We start from the raw sequence: 19879 nt of genomic DNA, 5'->3' as shown, positions 1-19879 counted from the left end.
AAAATCCTAGAACACTTTCCCTAACAGTACTGTGTGTGTTCATCACCACATTCAAGGGAAATTTAGGATAAGCAGTAAATAGCAGCATTGCCAGAGAGCCTCGCATCCCATTAACAAATATAAAAGGAACATACTGCTGACTTATCAAAATTTTGTAAAAAATTGCAGAGAGATAATCAAGTCACTTGTCACACTGGGATAAACTTTGAAGCAAGTTTTTCTTAACAAAAGTTGATGGAATGTTGAAACAAGGCAAAGCGAATGTTTCACGACGTTGGCTCCAACCCAGACTTCCACATTTAACAGCAGTACATAAGGAGCTTGTTAATTTTAATATTTTAAAATCAGTCCATAATAATTTTAATGTGGAATTTGCAAATTAATTTTGAATGCGGGAGTTTCCCCAACTTCCTGAAAGTAAGAGAACACGATAGGAATTGAAGAGTTAAGTAGCACTTGTGCCGTGAGTTAAATTTAACAACTCTGAAGGTTTACATATCTGCTCTAAACTTTACCGTTCTCATCTGGAGGTTATCAGGGGTGGCCATGTTATTCTCAACCTCAAATGAGAACCAAGATGGTCTGCATCAACTGTAGCAGGAGCATGGTCAACACCAGTTCATCCTTCACAGTTCTGACTACTCCACAACTTAATACAACCTGATTTTTGGCCTCAACTTTGGCCTTTTCCCACCTGCGCCCAAAATCCTTCAAATCCCACAAGACCCAGGGAAGGGGGCTCTCTTTTAGGCTGAGACACCCGAGGTTCAAATCCCTCCTGTTCCAGGAGTGTGTAATAATATCTCTGAACAGGCTGATTAGAAAAATAGGTTAAACAAATATAAATTAGACCCAGGAGAATGCAATAAAGGTCACATTGAAAATGCACTTCAAACGCCGGGACAGACTACAGGATACACCAGGCATGGTCTTCTGAATGCTTTCAAGTGTGTCGCACTCTTCACAATATTGCACAGCAAGTGTAAATCTCCACTTTCTGCTTGATCTGCACAGTCATTGCATACTTTAGGAAATTTCTTCTCAGTCTGGTTAGTAGCCTGGATGCAGTGGCATATCACTGCTACACTGCCTCACAGGCAGGCATTTCTGCCATCAGGACACAACCAGTAAATAGAACAGCTTTACTTACTCCTAGTTCAATATGAAAAAGTCATTCTAGGACCTTGGACAAGGCTAATTTGGTGACATCTTCCCACCCTTCCTCCAGTATTAGTCAAAAGTATCCATTCCTGATGCCTTTGGGACCAATCATCTCCCCTTGTGGGATTCTCAGTTAAAGTTTGAAGCTTGCCAAACACGATCTCTTATCAGGTCTCGCAGCGTGGGAGTGCACCAGGCCCAGCGCATGGGCTCTTGGTTGTTCTGTTTGAGTGGACAAAGGAAATCACAACAATGTCCTACTGTGTAAAAATGACTCTCACTAATACATTCTTTCATGGATCCCCTACAAAGTGTCCATGAACCCCAGTTTGAGAATTGTAGACTGAGAATAGGCTCATTGGGATGTTACCAGAGATGAGAGGTTACAATTATGTAAAGTGATTTAAGACATTAGAGATTTATCAAGGGAGCCAAGATGGGTAACCTGATAAAGCTCTTTAAGATACAAAAAATTTAAACAATGGTGTGTTACTTCCATTGGTTGCAGAGACAATTGCAAGGGGCACAAATTTAAGGTTGGAACAAAAAGCAGTAAATGAAAGTTAGAAGAAAATATTCACAGGATAATGGTGCTTGGACTGGATCTCAGCCACGAGCTCAAGGCAAAGTCTATGAGAAACTGAGAATTAGATAGCTGCTTCAAAAACAAAATTTCAAGAAGTATAATAAAGACTCAGATGAGAGAGAAAGTGAATCAAATCCAGTTCTCATGGACAGAAAAGCACCAGAGACAAAGATTCAAATGACCTACTTCTGTGTCTATTTCTAGTATTTCTAATATAACTGGTTTGCCTCAGATGGGGTCAAACATCAGATTGCAGTGACAGGAATAACTGTAACAAATTATCATGTAAATGAAGCATTGAGAAACTAGAACAAAGTGGTGGTGGGTGGGAACATTACCACATTCCCTGCGCCTGGGTAGGCCAGATTATTGATGTGACATGAAGAGGGGGCAACTCAGGATTGCAGTGAATTTTATACAAACAAAACAAAAATGCAGCTTTTAAAAATACAGACGGGAGATGTGGACACAGCTGGTCAGAAGCCAGTATTTAATGCCCATCCCTAATTGCTCTCGACAACATGGTGATGAGCAGACTCCTCGTACTGTCCATTGGTCTAGCGACAATCTCAATGCCGTTACAGAGATAACTCCAGGATTTTGATTCAGCGACAATGAATCTTGTGGTTTATAGCAAACTAATGATGAGTGTGCCAGGTGATTAAATATTCCAGTTGATTAAGAGGTCATCATAATCAATGTAAAAACACACACTAAGTAATAGAAATATAATGCAAGGGTCATACACATCACTGGTATCCTTCATTTACAACGTCAGTTAAATAACAATGCAACGTTGCCTTAAATAAAACTTACCGGCAGGGACCCTGCTCGCTTGCACCCTCAACTGACGACTTTGGACATGATGGTAGATTGCAGTATTTACGGAGAAATTAACTTGAAATTGAATCAACTGTTGATATTTCATGTGATCATTCAATTGAACAAGTATACTTATATTGAGGTAAATAAAGAACTATGATAACTGGACAGAACAATACTGCAAACTTTGCAATATTTGAGGTATATAATTTTTGCCGGTTTATTGAGTGCCAGTTCCTAAGGTGCTAATTAAAACAAAGTTTGCTGCATTTCCAAGTCAAGATGGGGTGTGGTGGGGATGGGAATTTTCAGATGTTTTTGCTGCTCGTGTTGTTGTGGATAGAAATATGTGCAGGTTTGGAAGGTGCTGCCTAAGACACATTGGTGAGTTTCTGCAGTGCATCTTGCAGATGGTACACATTTGTTCTGGACTGTTGGTGGTGGTGGAGGGAGGGTATGACACCACATCACAAAACAATCATGTAGAATGAGTTGCCCTGGATGATGTCAAGCTTCTCAAGTGTTATTGGAACTACACTCATCCAGGTAAGTGGGGAGAATGCCATCACTCTCCTGACTTGTACCTCAGGAGGAGAGTTACTTGCTAAAGGAATCATACATTCTGACCTGCTGTTGTAGCCACAGCTATCCAGCTGAGATTATGGTGAACATCCTCGGATGATGATATGGGGGAATTCAGCAATGTTAAAGCTACTGAATGTCATGGGGCAGTGGTTAGATTCTCTCTTGTTAGAAATGGTCACTGCCTGGTTCTTGTGATGTGAATATCACTTGCCACTTGTCAGCTCAAGCTGGATAGTCACTTGCTGTTGCCAATTTTGGACACAGGCTGCTTTTGCATGTGTGGAGACTCAAATGGTACAGTACATTGTACAATGAGCATCCCTAATCCTGACTTTACGATAATGGGAAGCTCATTGATAAAGCAGCTGAAGATGGTTGGGCCTAGGACATTAGGCTGAAGAATTCTTGCAGAGATGTCCTGGAGCTGAGATGAGTGACATCCAACAACCATCTTCCGAGGTGTGAAGTCTGAATCCAAACAGCACAGGGTTTCTCCAATTCCTATTAACTCTGGTCTCTAATGCCAGACTCGATCAAATGTGGCATTGATGTCAAGGGTTGTCCCTCTCACCTCACTTCTGGAATTCAGCTGTTCTATCTGTGCTTAAACCAAGGCTGTAATGAGGTCAGGAACTGAGTGGCCCTGGCGGAACCCAAACTGAGCATCACCAATCAGGTTATTACTGAGCAGGTGCTGCTTGATAGCACTGATATGACACCTCCCATCACATGACTAATGATGATCACTTGCCACTTGTCAGCTCAAGCTGGATAGTCACTAGCTGTTGCCAATTAATTCCTGGAACATTGTAAGGTATGATTACAGTGACTATGACTATGTCAGGCTGTTGTTTGACTAGCCTGTGAGACAGCCCTCCCACTTATGGCACTAGCTCCCATTTGTAGGGGAGGAAGACTTTGCAAGGTTGACAGGGATGTTTCTGCTGCTGTCTTTTCCAGTGCCAAGTGGCCTGTTGGTTGCATTTCTTTGTTGAGAGTTCATTGCAATTGAAACAATTAAGTAGCTTACTAGGCCAGTTCAGAGGGCAATTGACAGTCAACCACATTGCTGTGGATCTGGAGTCATGTGTAAACCAGACCAAGTGAGCCAGACGGGTTTTTCTGACGATCGACAGTAGATTTTTAGTTGCAGACATTTTTTAAAAATTGAATTCAAATACCACTATCTGGCGTGGATGGACTTGAACCTGGCCTCCCAAAACATGAGCTGAGTTTCCAGATTAATAGTCTCACGATCATAACACTAAGCCATTGTCTCCCTTCTGATTCACTGATGATAGAGAGTAGTCTGATGGAGCATAACGGGCAGGACTGAATGGATGTGCTTTTTGTGCACAGGACGTACCTGTGAAACCCTAACACTAACCACTGCAGAGACGATGCCAGTGTTGTAGCTGCACTAAAACAGTTTGGCTAGGGCCACAGCAAGTTCCAGAACAGAATTCTTCAGGACTACAGCTGGAACTTTGTCAGGGCCCAGAGCCTTTGCAGCATCTAGTGTATTGAGATGTTTCTTGATATCATGTGGAATGAATCAAATTGCCTGATGATGCCTGGGAACTCAATGGGCTGAAGGGTCTTTTCTGTGCTATATGACTCTATTACTCTGGAGGAGGCTGAGATTGATCAGCCACTTGTCACTGCTGGGCTGAATATTGTTGCAAATGTTTCAGCCTTATCTTCTGTAGCCTTATTATACGCTGAGCTCCCCCATCATTTAGGATGGGGAGGTTTGTGGAGCCACCTTCTCCAGTGAGTTGTTTAATTGCCCACCATTATTAACAACTGGATGTGGAAGGACTGCAAAGCTTAAATCTGACCCTTTGGTTGTTGAATTATCTGTCGAGCACTTGCTGCATATGCTAATTGATACCTTGGTAATCCTATGTTGCAGCCTCATTTCGATTTGAGGTATGTCTGGTCCTACCCTCGGCATGTCCTCCTGTGCTCATCCTGAACCAAAGTGAACCCCTGGTTTGATGGAAGAATGAGGCATATGCCAGACTTTGCAGTTGCACTTCCTTGAAGGACAATTATGATTGAATAGTAAATGCTGGCTCAGCCAGGGGCAACCACATCCATGAATGATTCAAAAGGAATTTGGTGCTGTTGATCATCCAAATACCTCAGGAATGCCCAGTCTTCAGTTGCTAGATGTGTTCAAAATCTAACCTATTTAGTAATGGTAGTCATAGCACATAGCACAATGGAGGGTGTCATTAATGTGAGGACAGGACTCGGCTTCCATACGGATTGCAGTGCTCACTCTTCCTGATGTTGTCTTGACAGATGCATCAGGTTAGGTGATGAGAATGAGGGCAAGTATTTTTTTCACCCAACACCTACAGCAGACCCAGTATAGCAGTAATGTCCTTTTGGACTTGACCAACTCTGTCAGTACTGGTGATGGTTAGCCACTCATGATAATGGATATTGAAGTCTCCCATCCCGAATTTTTTCTGTCCCCTTGCCACCACAGTGTTTCTTCCAAGCTATTAAAATCAGGGTTCAAAAAATTTGTTGTATGTAATTCTGGAGACCCACAGGATTGAGATATCAACTTGTCCATTATACAGGTGATCTATCAAAGGATGAACTTGAATGCTTTACCTCTTCTTACAACTGGGTATGTTTTGACTGAACAAACGTAAATTACACAAAGGTCAGGAATTCCCCCAACATCCTATTAAGTTTCTATCCCACATTCGAGTTAATGCTTGGACAGATACGCAACTCAGTTTCGTCTCTCACTAGACACACCTATCAACTTACAGTCTTCTTGAGCAAGTTTCCCTGACAGCTCACATTGTCATCCTTTTGTGTGCAAATACCTCATTAACTGAATTAGGAATCAACTAGAAAATAAATGCAGGAGTCATTTTCATTGAACTTTTGATAGCACCATATGCAGAGACTTTGAAGCAAGACATCTGCTGTCCTGTATTTCTTCATAATGATGCTTACTATAGTAAAGGGAATAAATTCTAATATCCCTGTGATTCAACATCAATTAGTCAGTTTTGCAGTTGCTGAAAATCCCACTGTAGGATACTACCTGACTAGCAACAGCTCATTGTGTCATTTTTATTTGCTCTGGGATCGACTTCCATGAGGTTGCCTCAATAAAATGAGGGGTTCGAGAAATCATTACCATTTCAGAAGTGAAATGTTATTGTAGCACAAGATTGCAGCTGAATTTCAGCCCTTGTCAAGTCCAATTTATGGAAATTTTAAAAATGATCAAGATTAACATTTTTAAGAACCTCTTTGATCTGACATGCAGAACAAATAAAAAACACCTAGACAATGTATCTTCACTGTTCGACTTCTGCCAAAACCAAGAATACAGTTAGGCTATTTGTACTTTTTTGGGAACAATTACGGGTACCACTGACGAGGCCAGATTTACTGCCCATCCCTAAATGTCCATGAATAAAGTGGCTTGTTAGGTCATTTCAGGAGGGCAGTTAAGAGACAACCACTTAGTGGATCTGGAATCATCTGCAGCCCAGAAAACTAATGAAAAAGGTGGGTTTTAATGGCAATTAATTAGAAGCCCATGATCACCATCATCACCATGATATAATCTTTAAATTCAAGATTTATTAATGAATTGAATTGAAATTCCACTGGCTGGTATGACGATATGTGAATGCATGTTCTTGCAGGATTGGCCTCTGAATTACGTGTCTAGTAATATGACCACATCACCCACCATCCCTTGTTAACGTAAACCACTGTGTTCTCAGCCTTTTAATATTCTGCTCCTCTGAAATGGCACTGTTGAGAGTCTTTATCAGTTTAGGTGTAGGACACATAAACATGTGCAGAAACAGAAGGGTTACTCCAGAGTCATACCTGAAGAAATCAAGATTACAAGATTAAATGAGTTTGGTAGATGTTGTTGACATTGTACTGTATGAGCGAGTTTTGAGAAGATTTGTATGAGCTTGACAACTTACTGTAAAGAAAAAAGGTAAGGACCTCAGGCATGGCATCTATCAGACATAACATTTCATCCAAACACACTTAAAAAAAATGCTATGAAGCATTGCGCCAATTTGCTGTGAAATTCTAAAGGTTAGCCTGATGTCTGTATAACAAGATTATCTAGATCCCACTGGTATTCGAGAGCAACCTTTTAACTGAGTAGGCTAGAGCAGGCTCTCCCACTTTTAGTGCACAAGGCCATCATAAACAAGTCCTATTACAAACATAGCAATTGGGCAAGTCATGCCATCACTCATAATTTTACTGATGTAGCCCCAGTGTTCTTTAGATATAATAAGCTGAGAATCCTCCGATGCCAGAAAAATTTAATATTGTACAAGGAACCACTGACCTGCTTGTAATGTTCCAGATATTCCTTCGGCGGCTGTTTCTGCTTTTCTGCTATCTTGCCCAACATGTAGTGAATGAGCCACTCCTCCTCATCGCCATCTCCTTCACAGTGTGTTGCTGATAGAAAACATTGCTTAGCTGTCTCGAGCATACTGTCCCTTCGCTCTTCCATCTATGATGCACAACAAAGACAATGACCACAAGCTCACTGAACATTGTAAATCATCTGTGATCTGAAATAGCAAAACCACAACTGCTCCTCTTTGACCCAAACATATTTCCACACTGAATGAGAAGACACAGATCACTTTAAGTCACCTAGTTACAAGTCAATGTTGGTAGGAATCTCAGCAGTATATTAACTGCCTGTCCCTGAGTCAGATAATGAACGGAACGTGAAATGAAAGATAAAACAGATACGTGACAAATAAACACTGAGAAGGAAATTTTGAAAACTAATATTCAATCTTAGCCATAAAATTTAGTTTAAAAATACCCACACCATGTGATTCAAGTTAAAATAAATTTGTTTCATCAAATGTCTCGAATTCCATAATTCCTACTCAACAAAGTTCCATATCACACTATTGAGAGTGTGGTGCTGGAAAAGCACAGCAGGTCAGGCAGCATCTGAGGAGCAGGAAAATCGATGCTTCGGGCATAAGCCCTTCATCAGGAATCTGCCTCGGATGCTGCCTGTCCTGCTGTGCTTTCCAAGCACCACACACTCGACTTTGATCTCCAGCATCTGCAGTCCTCACTTTTTCCCACTCCATATCACACTATATCACTATCACAGGAATGTTAGTTCAGGGAAAGTCACTGCTGTACCAGTATTTTATATGACTTTACAGATGACACAATGCACTTCCCATGTAATGAATTATCAAGGAAATCAGCGAATAGTTTATCACTGTTTATCCATTATGGTCTTCAAGGTAGAATCAGCATCCCTCTTTCTGCTACATCCAGATACAGAAAGCACAAGCTCAGCATCAGCTGAATTATTCAAAGTATTGTAACAATGACAAACAGAAGCTTTCTTCCCTCATCCAAAGCACAGTACTTGCAACAAACTCTTTCAGACTGTCATAACAAAGAAATCAACCATCAACCATCAACAGAAGGAGGAATTGCTACTCATTGTATTTTTTTATATCCTTCCATGAAGTATGGAGGTCATTGTGAGGACTGCATTTGCTGCCCATTCCAATCTGACACTGAACTGATTGGCTTGCTGCATCATTTCAGAGGGCAGTAAACAGTCAACAATATTGCGATGATGTTGCTCCTTTAACAAGGTTATATTGCTCTTGGGTTTTTTTCCCCCCAAGATAGGTCATGAAAGAGACAGACTCCAAAAAGTCTAAGTTTGAAGGGTTTTAGGGGCAATTTGATTATAGCTAACAGATACTGCATCAGGCAAAAGGCTTTCAAGTATTAAAAAAAACACTTGTACAATGAAAGGGTCGTGATTTTCTCTGGTTTCATTTGGTTTTGGCAGTCTGGCTATTCACTGAAAGCACACAGGCAGTTGAAGCTGCTGATCCAAGAAACAACTACATGGAAGAGGGTGTTCCATGCTTTTCTCTCTCTCTCTCTCTCTCCTGCAAGACCCTGTGTTTGATTTTATCTTTCATACCAAGAGGTATTTATGGGGATTGTTGCAAGTATTGGGCACAGCATCATTAAGTTGATATAATCTGTTGGGGGGTTTTCAGATAGGATAAGTTATTTTGTATTTTGTTCTCTTTTGTTTGTGTTTCATTCGCTAATATTGTAAATAAATTTGGTTTTATTTAATAGATTGGTTTGACAGCTGAATCCCTCCTGAAATATCCGCGTTACACCTGCTTAAAACAACTAGCAAAGTTAGTGTCTGGGCTATTTTCTTCAAATGTTTTGAAGGGATCTGGCCTGGTCCACAACAGGAGGGGGCTCATCCAGGATTGGTTCTATAGTTCCAAATTGGGATTAGGGTTGTTGGACACAAAATCGAGCTGTGGGTGTGAATGTTTTTTGTTCCAGGTGTTGTATTAGGTTGGTTTAAATAGTACCTGGGATAGCAATGGCTCTTTCAGTCACCAAGAGTTTTCAGGGTGGGGGGAGAAAGATGTGAATTTGGGGGTTTTGCAAAAGACGATTAACACTAAGCTGCTGGAGTCAGCCGAATTAGCAGCTGGAGCTGCCTCCTTCTGTGAGGAAAGGAGAGATAAATTACAGCAATAGCTTAGCATTTAAGTTTCCTGGAAACACGATCAGAATCTTTAGAGATGGCTATAATTCAATGGAAAATGAAGCAGTTTGAGTTACAGGCAAAAGACAAGGAAAGGGCAACAGAAATAAAACAGTTTGAATAACAATTAAAAACAGAGGAAAGAGAAATCAAATAAATTGCATTAGCAGAACAAAAAGAGAGAGAGAGAGGAACGACAGGAAGACAAGACAGACAGGGAGTTTGAACTTAAGTTACAACTTAGACAGGAGTTCAAAAATTCACTTCCTGAAGTAGTGAGAACTCATGTGGAAGAGCAGAGAGTTAAAACAGCAAGGTTAGCAGCTGAAGTGGCTGATGATTGAAAGTTAGTTTATAAATTAAAGATTGGCTGCCAAAATCAATTTTAATCCAAGAGGGATAGATTAGATTAGATTAGATTAGATTAGATTACTTACAGTGTGGAAACAGGCTCTTCAGCCCAACAAGTCCACACTGACCCGCCGAAGCGCAACCCACCCATTGCCCTACATTTAACCCTTTACCTAACACTATGGGCAATTTATCATGGCCAATTCACCTAACCTGCACATCTTTGGACTGAGAGAGGAAACTGGAGGAAACCCACGCAGACACGGGGAGAATGTGCAAACTCCACACAGTCAGTCGCCTGAGTCGAGAATGGAACCCGGGTCTCTGGCACTGTGAGGCAACAGTGCTAACCACTGTGCCACCGTGCCGCCCAAATTGGATAGAAATTGGAGTAAAGAGAAATCCTCACGTGGAAGGGGAAAGATATATCTTGGTGAATTTCACAAGGATAATTTACCACAAGGTAAAAAGGAAACCCTGAAGGGGAAAGAGAAGTTACTGAACTATTGCTGGACACATATCCTGGGATTTCTCTTGACTGTATGGGAATGGGGTCACAAAGTCACCAGCTGTAACAGGAGAGATCAAAGAGTATGACAAGAAAGTTGAAGTGGAATTCGCAGACGTACTGCTTGATCAGATTGTAGAGACAAGCCAAGAGCAGATATTGACACAGCAAGCAGAGTCACAAATGTACAGCATAAAACAGACTCGTCAGTTGAACTTGTTCATGCCAACTAGATATCCCAACCAAATCAGGTCCCATTTGCCAGCACCCGGCCCACATCCCTCCAAACCCTTCCTATTCATATACCCATCCAAATGCCTCTTAAATGTTGCAATTGTACCAGCCTCCAACACTTCCTCTGTCAGCTCATTCCATATCCGTACCACCCTCTGTGAAAAAGTTGTCCCTAAGATCTCTTTTATATCTTTCCCCTCACTCTAAACCTATGCCCTCTAATTCTGGACTGCCCCACCCTAGGGAAAAGGCCTTGTCTATTTATCCTATCCATGACCCTCATGATTTTATAAACCTCTATGAGGTCACCCCTCAGCCTTGGACACTCCAGGGGAAACAGCCCCAGCCTATTTAGCTTCTCCCTATCGCTAAAATCCTCCAAACCTGGCAACATCCTTGTAAATCTTTTCTGAAACCTTTCAAGTCTCACAACATCCTTCCAATAGGAAGGAGACCAGAATTGCACGCAATATTCCAACAGTGGCCTAACCAATGTCCTGTACAGCCGCAACATGACCTCCCAACTCCTATACTCAATACTCTGACCAATAAAAGAAAGCATACCAAATGCCTTCTTCACTATCCTATCTACCTGCAACTTCCCTTTTAAGGATCTATGAACCTGCACTCCAAGGTCTCTTTGTTCAGCAACACTAAGTCCTGCTAAGATTTGCTTTCCCAAAATGCAGACCTCACATTTATCTAAATTGAATTCCATCTGCCTCTCCTCAACCCATTGGCCCATCTGATTAAGATCCTGTTGTAATTTGAGGTAACTTTCTTCGTTGTCCACTACACCTCAGATTTTGGTGTCAGCTGCAAACTTACTAACTATACCTCTTATGCTCATCAAATCATTTATACAAATGAAGAAAGTAGGGGACCCAGCACCAATCCTTGAGGCACTCCACTGGTCACAGGCCTCCAGTCTGATAAACAACCTTCCACCACCACCATCCTCTATCTTTGATCTTTGAGCCAATTCTGTATCCAAATGGCTAGTTCTTCCCGTGAGGTCTAATCTTGCTAATCAGTTTTCCATGGGGAACCTTGTCGAATGCATTACTGAAGTCCATATAGATCACATCTACCGCTCTGCCCTCATCAATCCTCTTTGTTACTTCTTCAAAAAACTCAATCAAGTTTGTGAGACACGATTTCCCACGCACAAAACAATGTTAACTATCTCTAATCAGTCCTTGCCTTTCCAAATACGTGTACATCCTGTCCCTCAAGATTTCCCCTAACAACCTGCTCACCACAGTCTATAGTTCCCTGACATGTCCTTACCATCTTTCACTCTGACAGGAATATACTTTCTCTGGAATATCGTTATCTCATTTCTGAAGACTTCCCATTTTCCAACCATCCCTTTACGTGCAAACATCTGCCTCAAATCAGCTTTTGAAATTTCTTGCCAAATACCGTCAAAATTAGCCTTTCTCCAATTTAGAACTTCAACTTTTAGACCTGGTCTATCCTTTTCCATCACTATTCTAAATCTAATAGAATTATGGTCGCTGGCCCCAAAGTGTTCCCCCACTGACACCTCAGTCACCTGCCCTGCCTTATTTCCCAAGTGGAGGTCAAGGTTGGCACCTTCTCTAGTAGGTACATTCACATACCGAATCAGAAAACTTTCTTGTACACACTTAAGAAATTCTTCTCCATCTAAACCCTTAACACTATGGCAGCCCCAGTCCATGTTTGGAAAGTTAAAATCCCCTACCATAACCACCCTTTTATTCTTACAGATAACGGAGATGTCCTACAAATTTGTTTCTCAATTTCTCTTTGACTATTAGAGGTTCTATTATACAATCCCAATAAGGTGATCATTCCTTTCTTATTTATCAGTTCCACCCAAATAACTTCCCTGGATGTATTTCTGGGAATATCCTCCCTCAGCACAGCTGTAATACTATCCCTTATCAATAATGCCACTCCCTCTCCTCTCTTGCCTCCCTTTCTATCCTTCCTGTAGCATTCGTATCCTGGAACATTAAGCTGCCAGTCCTGCCCAACCCTGAGCCACGTTTCTGTAATTGCTATGATATCCCAGTCCCATGTTCCTAACCATGCCCAGAGTTCATCTGCCTTCCCTGTTAGGCCTTTTGCATTGAAATACAGTTTAATTCATCAGTCCTACCTTATTCTCCACTTTGTCCCTACCTGCCCTGCCTGTTTGACTCGCTTCTTTTCTCAACTGTACCAATTGATCTCTTTCCTCACTATCTCCCTGGATTCCCACCCCCACCCCGACATCAGTAAACCAAACGAGTTTTTATTACAATAAATTATAGTTTCATGGTCACCATTGCTGCATCTAATTTTGAATCCCACTTTTATTAATTAATTGTAATTTCCATCAGCTGCCTTGGTCATATTTGAACCCTGAGCATTAGTCTGGGCCTCTATTACTAGCTCTGGATTAGTGGTGCTGGAAGAGCACAGCAGTTCAGGCAGCATCCAAAGTGCAGCGAAATCAATGTTTCAGGCAAAAGCCCTTCATCAGGAATAAAGGCAGTGAGCCTGAAGGGTGGAGAGATAAGCTAGAGGAGGGTGGGGGTGGGGAGAAAGTAGCATAGAGTACAATGGGTGAGTGGGGGAGGGGATGAAGGTGATAGGTCAGGGAGGAGAGGGTGGAGTGGATAGGTGGAAAAGAAGATAGGCAGGTAGGGCAAGTCCCGTCAAGTCATGGGGACAGTGCTGAGCTGGAAGTTAGGAACTAGGATGAGGTGGGGGAAGGGGGAATGAGGAAACTGTTGAAGTCCAAATTGATGCCCTGGGGTTGAAGTGTTCCGAGGCGGAAGATGAGACATTCTTCCTCCAGGCGTCTAGTGGTAAGGGAGCGACGGTGAAGGAGGCCCAGGACCTCCATGTCCTCGGTAGAGTGGGAGGGGGAGTTGAAATGTTGGGCCACGGGGCGGTGTGGTTGATTGGTGCAGGTGTCCCAGAGTTGTTCCCTAAACCGCTCTGCTAGGAGGCGCCCAGTCTCCCCAATGTAGAGGAGACCGCATCGGGAGCAACGGATACAATAAATGATATTGGTGGATGTGCAGGTAAAACTTTGATGGATGTGGAAGGCTCCTTTAGCCTAGTGATATTATCTCTGCAGCACCATCTAGTAACACGTGAATAGGAGTACGCCACTCTGTGCATGTTGCACCATTCAATGAGATCATGGCTAACCTGTGGACTGACTCCATATACTTTGGCCTTTGGCCCATATCCCTTCACACCTTTGCTTAACAAACCATTATCCATCTCAGATTTAAAACTAACAACTGATCCTACATCAACAGCCACTTGTGGAAGAGGATTCCAAACTTCTATCACCCTTCCTGTGTAGAAATGCTTTCTAATATTTCTCCAGAATGGTCCAACCTTAATCCTCATACTATACTCAGAGTTCAAGAATCATCAAACAGTGGAATTAGTTTATCTTTTATCTACTCTGTCTTTTCCTATGAATATCCTTAAGACTCCAATCAGATCATCCTTTAACCTTCTAATTTCTAGAGAAAGCAAACGTCTCTTGTATAATCTTATAACAACCACATCCTCTAACCTAACCCCTTAAGTCTAGGTATCATTCTTGTAAATCTACACTGTACTCCCTCCAAGGCTAATATATCCTTCTAAGGTGTGGTGCCTAGATCTGCTCACAGTATTCCAAATAGGGTCTAACCAGGGATTCGTATAACTGCAGCATAATGTTTGCATCGTTGTACTCCAGTCCTCTAGAAAGGTCAAAATTCCATTAGCTTTCTTGATTATTTTCTGTACCTGTTTGTTACATTGTCAAGATCTATGCACCTGAACCACCAAGCTTCTTTGGGCATCCACTGTATTTAACATCATACAATCTAACCTCGCTTGCTTATACTAAGCTCTATTTGCCACAATTTTGCCCATTCATTTAGTCTATGCCTTTGTAATTTTATGATTAGATTTTATTATCTACACTGTCTACAATTCTAGGAGAAAGTGAGGACAGCAGATGCTGGAGATCAGAGCTGAAAATGTGTTGCTGGAAAAGCGCAGCAGGTCAGCCAGCATCCAAGGAGCAGGAGAGTCGACGTTTTGGGCATGAGCCTTTCTTCTACAATTCTGCCTAACTGTGTCATCAGCAAATTTGCATACATAACTTTCTACACCATTATCCAAATCATTAATAAGTAATGTGAATAGTTGAGGCTCTAACGCACATCCTTGTGGGATACCTCTGGTCACATCCTGCCAGTCTGAGCACCTACGTTATCCCCATTTTCTATCACCTGCCACTCAACCAGTCTCTCAGCCGGTCAGTAACTTATTCTCCATTCTCTGGGCTTCTAACTTACTTAACAGACTTTATCAAGTGCCTTCTGGAACCCCATATAAACAACATCCATAGACATTCCCTTGTCCAACCTTAGTCACTTCTTTAAAAAATTCAATGAGGTTTCTCAGGCATGACCTACCATGCTGGCTCTCCCCGATTAACTGAAAAATTTCAAACTGTACAGTTACCCCACCCTCGATTTACAGACTCCGATCATTTCCCATGACAGATGTCAGGCCAACCAGTCTGTAATTCCCCGGTTTACATCCTTCACCTTTCTTAAAAAGCAGAGTGACATGCAATCTTTGAATTCAGAGCAACAACTCTTGTGTCTAGGGAACTCAAAAGATTATACTTAGGGTGTTTGCAACATGCTCCCTACTTCAATATCCTCAGGTGTTAACCATTCAGTCCAGGGACTTGTCATCCTTTAGTTCCATTCATTTCCTCTTTACCGATATTTTACTTTTATTAATTTGATTCAGTCCCTGTTCCCAATCCACAATTAATTTCCTTGGGCAAGCTATCCTCCTTTTCTATTGTAAATACGGAGGGAAAGTAGTCACTCAACAGGTCTGCCATTTCCCCATAGTCATTGACAATATCCCCACTTACAGTTTTTAGTGAGCCAACACTGCTCCTGACTACAAGCAGAAATTGCTGGAAAAACTCAGCAGGTCTGGCAACATCTATCATCAATGGAGAAAAAAAGGTCCTGAAGCAATGTCATTGGACCTGGAACTTGAACTCCGATTTCTCACCATAGATGCTACCAGACATACTGTGTTTTTCCTGTAATATGTTTGTGTTTCTGATTTCCAGCATTCTGAGTTCTTTGTGTTTTTTTAAAAATTGCTTCTAACCACACTTTCCCTTTAACTATATCATTTCTTGTTATTGACTTTGATGTCCCTACTAGTTGCTTTGTGGCCCGTAGCTTGTCTTAGCGTCTTTCCCATTTAGCAATATCTGAGCTGGGTTTTTTATTGCATTTTTCTAAGGTCTGTTAGTTTTATGCTGTCGTTTATCTCTTTACTTGTCCATGGCTGTTTTTCTCTGCAAAGTGGTGCTTTTTCTTCTCAGAGTTATAAACTGTTCTGTTTTGTGTTAAATGTTTCTTTAAGCATACACCACTGCTCTTCAGTTGTTTAATCCATGAGTAGATTTTTCCAAACAAAAACAGAAAAAAAACTGCAAATGCTAGAAATCAAACAGAAATTGCTGGAAAAACTCAGGTCTGGCCTCATCTGTGGAGAGAAAGCAGAGTTAATGTTTCAGGTTTAGTGACCTTTCTTCAGATGTAGTATACTTGGATTTCCAGAATGCATTCAACAAGGTGGCACATAAAAGGTTTTGCACAAGATGGGAGCTCACAGTACTGGGGATAATATATTAGCATGGATTGAGCAGCGGTTGATCTATGGAAGACAGAGAGTCAGGATCAATGGATCTTTTACATGTTGGAAAGATATAACTAGTGGAGTGCTTCAATCAGTCCTAGAACCTCAATAATTTACTACCTATAGTATTGACGTGGAGCGTGGGTAATGTTTCCGAACATGAAGTTATAAAAATAGGTGGGAAGGCATTTTGTGATGAGAACACAAGGAATCTGTATGGGAATATATAATTAGGTTCAGTGAATGGACAAGCATTTAGTAAATAGAACAAAATGCAACAAAATGTACCATATACTTTGGTAGGAAGAACCAAAAAGTAAATTTTTAAATATAGACAGACTTCAAAATAGGCAGCACAGAGAGAGATCTTGGCGTTCTTGTTCATGAAACAAAAGTTAGCTTGCACATATACAAAGTGATTAAGGCAGCAAATAGAATTTTAGCCTTTATTGCTGGTGAGTTTAAAAATAGGGAAGTCTTGTAACAACTGTATAGGCTGTTGGCCTGTCCATACCTGGAGTACCGAGTACTGTTTTGATCCCTGGTGGCTGTTCAGCTGATTCCTGGAATGAACAGACTGACTTATCAAGAACAGCCAAACAGTTAGACCTTAATTCAATGGACTTTAGGAGACTATTGAGAGATCTGATTGCAATATACAAGATTTTGAGGGAGCTTGACAGGTTAAATATTGAGAAGGTATTTCCCGAGCCAGATCTTCATAGTTACAGTACATAGGGGGTCATTGATCTAAAACAGATGTGAACAAATTTCTTCTTCTAGAATGCAGAGAGTATCTGTAATTCTGTACCCCAGAGTGTTATGGAAGCTAAATCACATTTAAAAAGGAGGTAGAGAGTGTTTTAAACTGAGGAGTTGAGGGCTATGGAAGAGGGTTGGGGCAACCATGATCTTATTGTATGATGCACAAGTTTGAGGGGCTGAATGTCCTTCTCCTGGTACAATTTCCTCTGTTCTTATGTCCATGTACGCCACATCACAGCATTGCTCTGATCAACCCTCTTAAGAAAACTCCAAAGCTATTCAAACATGATCATCTCTTAAATAGTCCATGCTGGCTTTCCTTAATTAATCCGCACGTGATGAATAAATTTGTCCCAAATTATAATCTCTAGAGTTGTCATACAGCACAGAAACAGACCTTTTTGTTCAACTCAGCCATGCTGGCACAGTTTCCCAAACTAAACTTAGACCCACTTATCCGCATTGGCCCATATCTTTTTAAACCTTTGTTGTCTTTTATATCTTTCTCCTCTCACCTTAAAATTATGCCCTCTGGTTTTGATGCTGATCTACAACTGAAGTTGAAGTGACTCATCTGCAGCTGTTGGGCTTATCTTTAATTCTTGTTTGAACAAGGGCACAGTGGTTAGCACTGCTGCCTCACAGCATCAGAGACCCGGGTTCAATTCCAGCCTCAGGTGACTGTGTGGAGTTTGCATATTCTCCCCGTGTCTGCGTGGGTTTCCTCCAGGTGCTCCGGTTTCCTCCCACAGTCCAAAAATGTGCATGTCAGGTGAATTGGCCATGCTAAATTGCCCGTAATGTTAAGTGTAGGGGTATGGGTGGGTTGCGCTTCGGCGGGTCAGTGTGGACTTGTTGGGCCGAAGGGCCTGTTTTCACACTAAGTAATCTAACCCAATCATTTTGTTTACAATTCTCTAAACCTCTCACACCATCTGAGTCTAAGGAAGACTGAGAAATTAGTCCCAGTGCCTCTGCCATTTCCATTCTCACTTCATTCAGTTTCCTTGGACACACTTTACCCAGTAATGCTATTTTGTCAACTTTAAAAACAGACTGCCTATCCAATGCCTTCTCATCAGTTTAAAACTATTTGAACAACTGAACTGCTTCTTTCACTGTGGTCTGAATAGCATCTTCTTTCTTGGCAAGGACAAATGTGAAATATTTGTTTAACACTTCAGCTATGTCCTCTGCCTCCACGTGTAACTTGCATTTTTGGAGCCTAACCAGACTTTCTTTTCGTTTACTAGCATTCTACGACTTATATGCAATAGAAGATTTTGGGATTCACTTTTACGTTAGCCACCAGTCTTCTTTCAAATCACATCTTTGCTTGTAACTTCTTTTACAGCTCCTTTCTGAAACTTCTATACAGTGCCTGGTCTTGACTGTATTTCCTCCCCAAAATCAATCATAAGCACACTTCTCTTTTTTAAAATTTAATTTCTCTCTCGTCATCCAGGGAACTCTGAATTTGTTTGCCTTACCTTCCACTTGAGGGAATATACAGAGTCGTGATCGTACCCACTCTTCTTTGGAGATAGACCACTACAGCTATTGTTATTCCACTAATTTTTGACTCCAGCTAATTCAGCCTAGAACCATTCTTTCCACCAATGAAGTTGGCTTTAACCTGATTACTTATTCTTGCCTGGATTGTTCATTATCCTTTCCCATTGTCAAGCAGTGCTTCGTTTCTCACTGGACTGAAAACATAATAGTGTAGAAACTTCTCTTGAACTCATTAAAAGAACTCTTGCCCCACTGTGTCCTTTAAAAAACTACTAACCCAGTTTATATTCAGATATTTAAAGTCCCCAATGTAAATACTCAACAATTGTTTGCATTTAATTTCCTTCTAACTGTAACTTCCTCCTAAATTTGTTTCTGTACATCTTTCCCACTAGTTGATTGCCTACAGATTCTAGTGTGTATCATCTACAAGGGGCACTGCAGTAGCTCATTAAGCCTCTTACAATAACCTCTTTTAAATCCAACACCTCTATCACCTAGAAATACAAAGACAGCAGATTCATGGGAAACTGCTTAAAAGTTCCCTTCCAAGCCACATACCATTCCGACTTGGAACTATACGGACTATATCACTATTCCTTCATTGTCACTGGATAAAAATCCTGAACTCCCTCCCTAATGGCAGCATAGTTGTCCCTATGGCCCAAGGAGTGCTGCAGTTCAAGTAGGCAACTCATGACCTTCTGGACAATTAGCAATGGGCAATGAATGCGACAAATAAAAGCATTATCCAAACAACACAATTGAACCTTTTCTGTTTCTTAGCTCTAGTCAAATTGATAAGTCTCTGGGGCATCATCTTTCTCCAGCAGTGCAACCTCTCTTTAACACAAAGCCACTCCTGATTTTTTGTCCTGTCCAGTCTTTCCTGATCATCCTTTAGTAGACGAGTGAGTCTACCAGCAATAAACAATGGAGAGAACCAGCCTGTAGAGTGGAGGTGTAGCTTTTCACTGTTTCCTCCATTCTATTTTCATTAACCTTCTTGAATTTTCACTTCCATTAC

The 19879-nt window shown here is 41.3% G+C and overlaps 1 protein-coding gene across 3 annotated transcripts in view; it reads right to left on the bottom strand.

Moving 5' to 3' along the window:
- The window catches only part of cabin1 (calcineurin binding protein 1), a 519061-nt gene that overhangs the window by 396442 nt on the left and 102740 nt on the right, over nucleotides 1–19879 (bottom strand). For all 3 annotated transcript variants that reach the window (XM_060843824.1, XM_060843825.1, XM_060843826.1), the window contains one exon: nucleotides 7518–7688. In XM_060843824.1, coding sequence (XP_060699807.1) covers nucleotides 7518–7688 — 171 coding nt within the window. The remainder of the gene's footprint in view (nucleotides 1–7517; nucleotides 7689–19879) is intronic.

This window comes from Hemiscyllium ocellatum, chromosome 24 (assembly GCF_020745735.1).
Source record: "Hemiscyllium ocellatum isolate sHemOce1 chromosome 24, sHemOce1.pat.X.cur, whole genome shotgun sequence".
NCBI lineage: Eukaryota > Metazoa > Chordata > Chondrichthyes > Orectolobiformes > Hemiscylliidae > Hemiscyllium > Hemiscyllium ocellatum.
The sequence above is the reverse complement of the archived record's forward strand: the minus strand, read 5'-3'. Positions and strand labels throughout refer to the sequence as shown.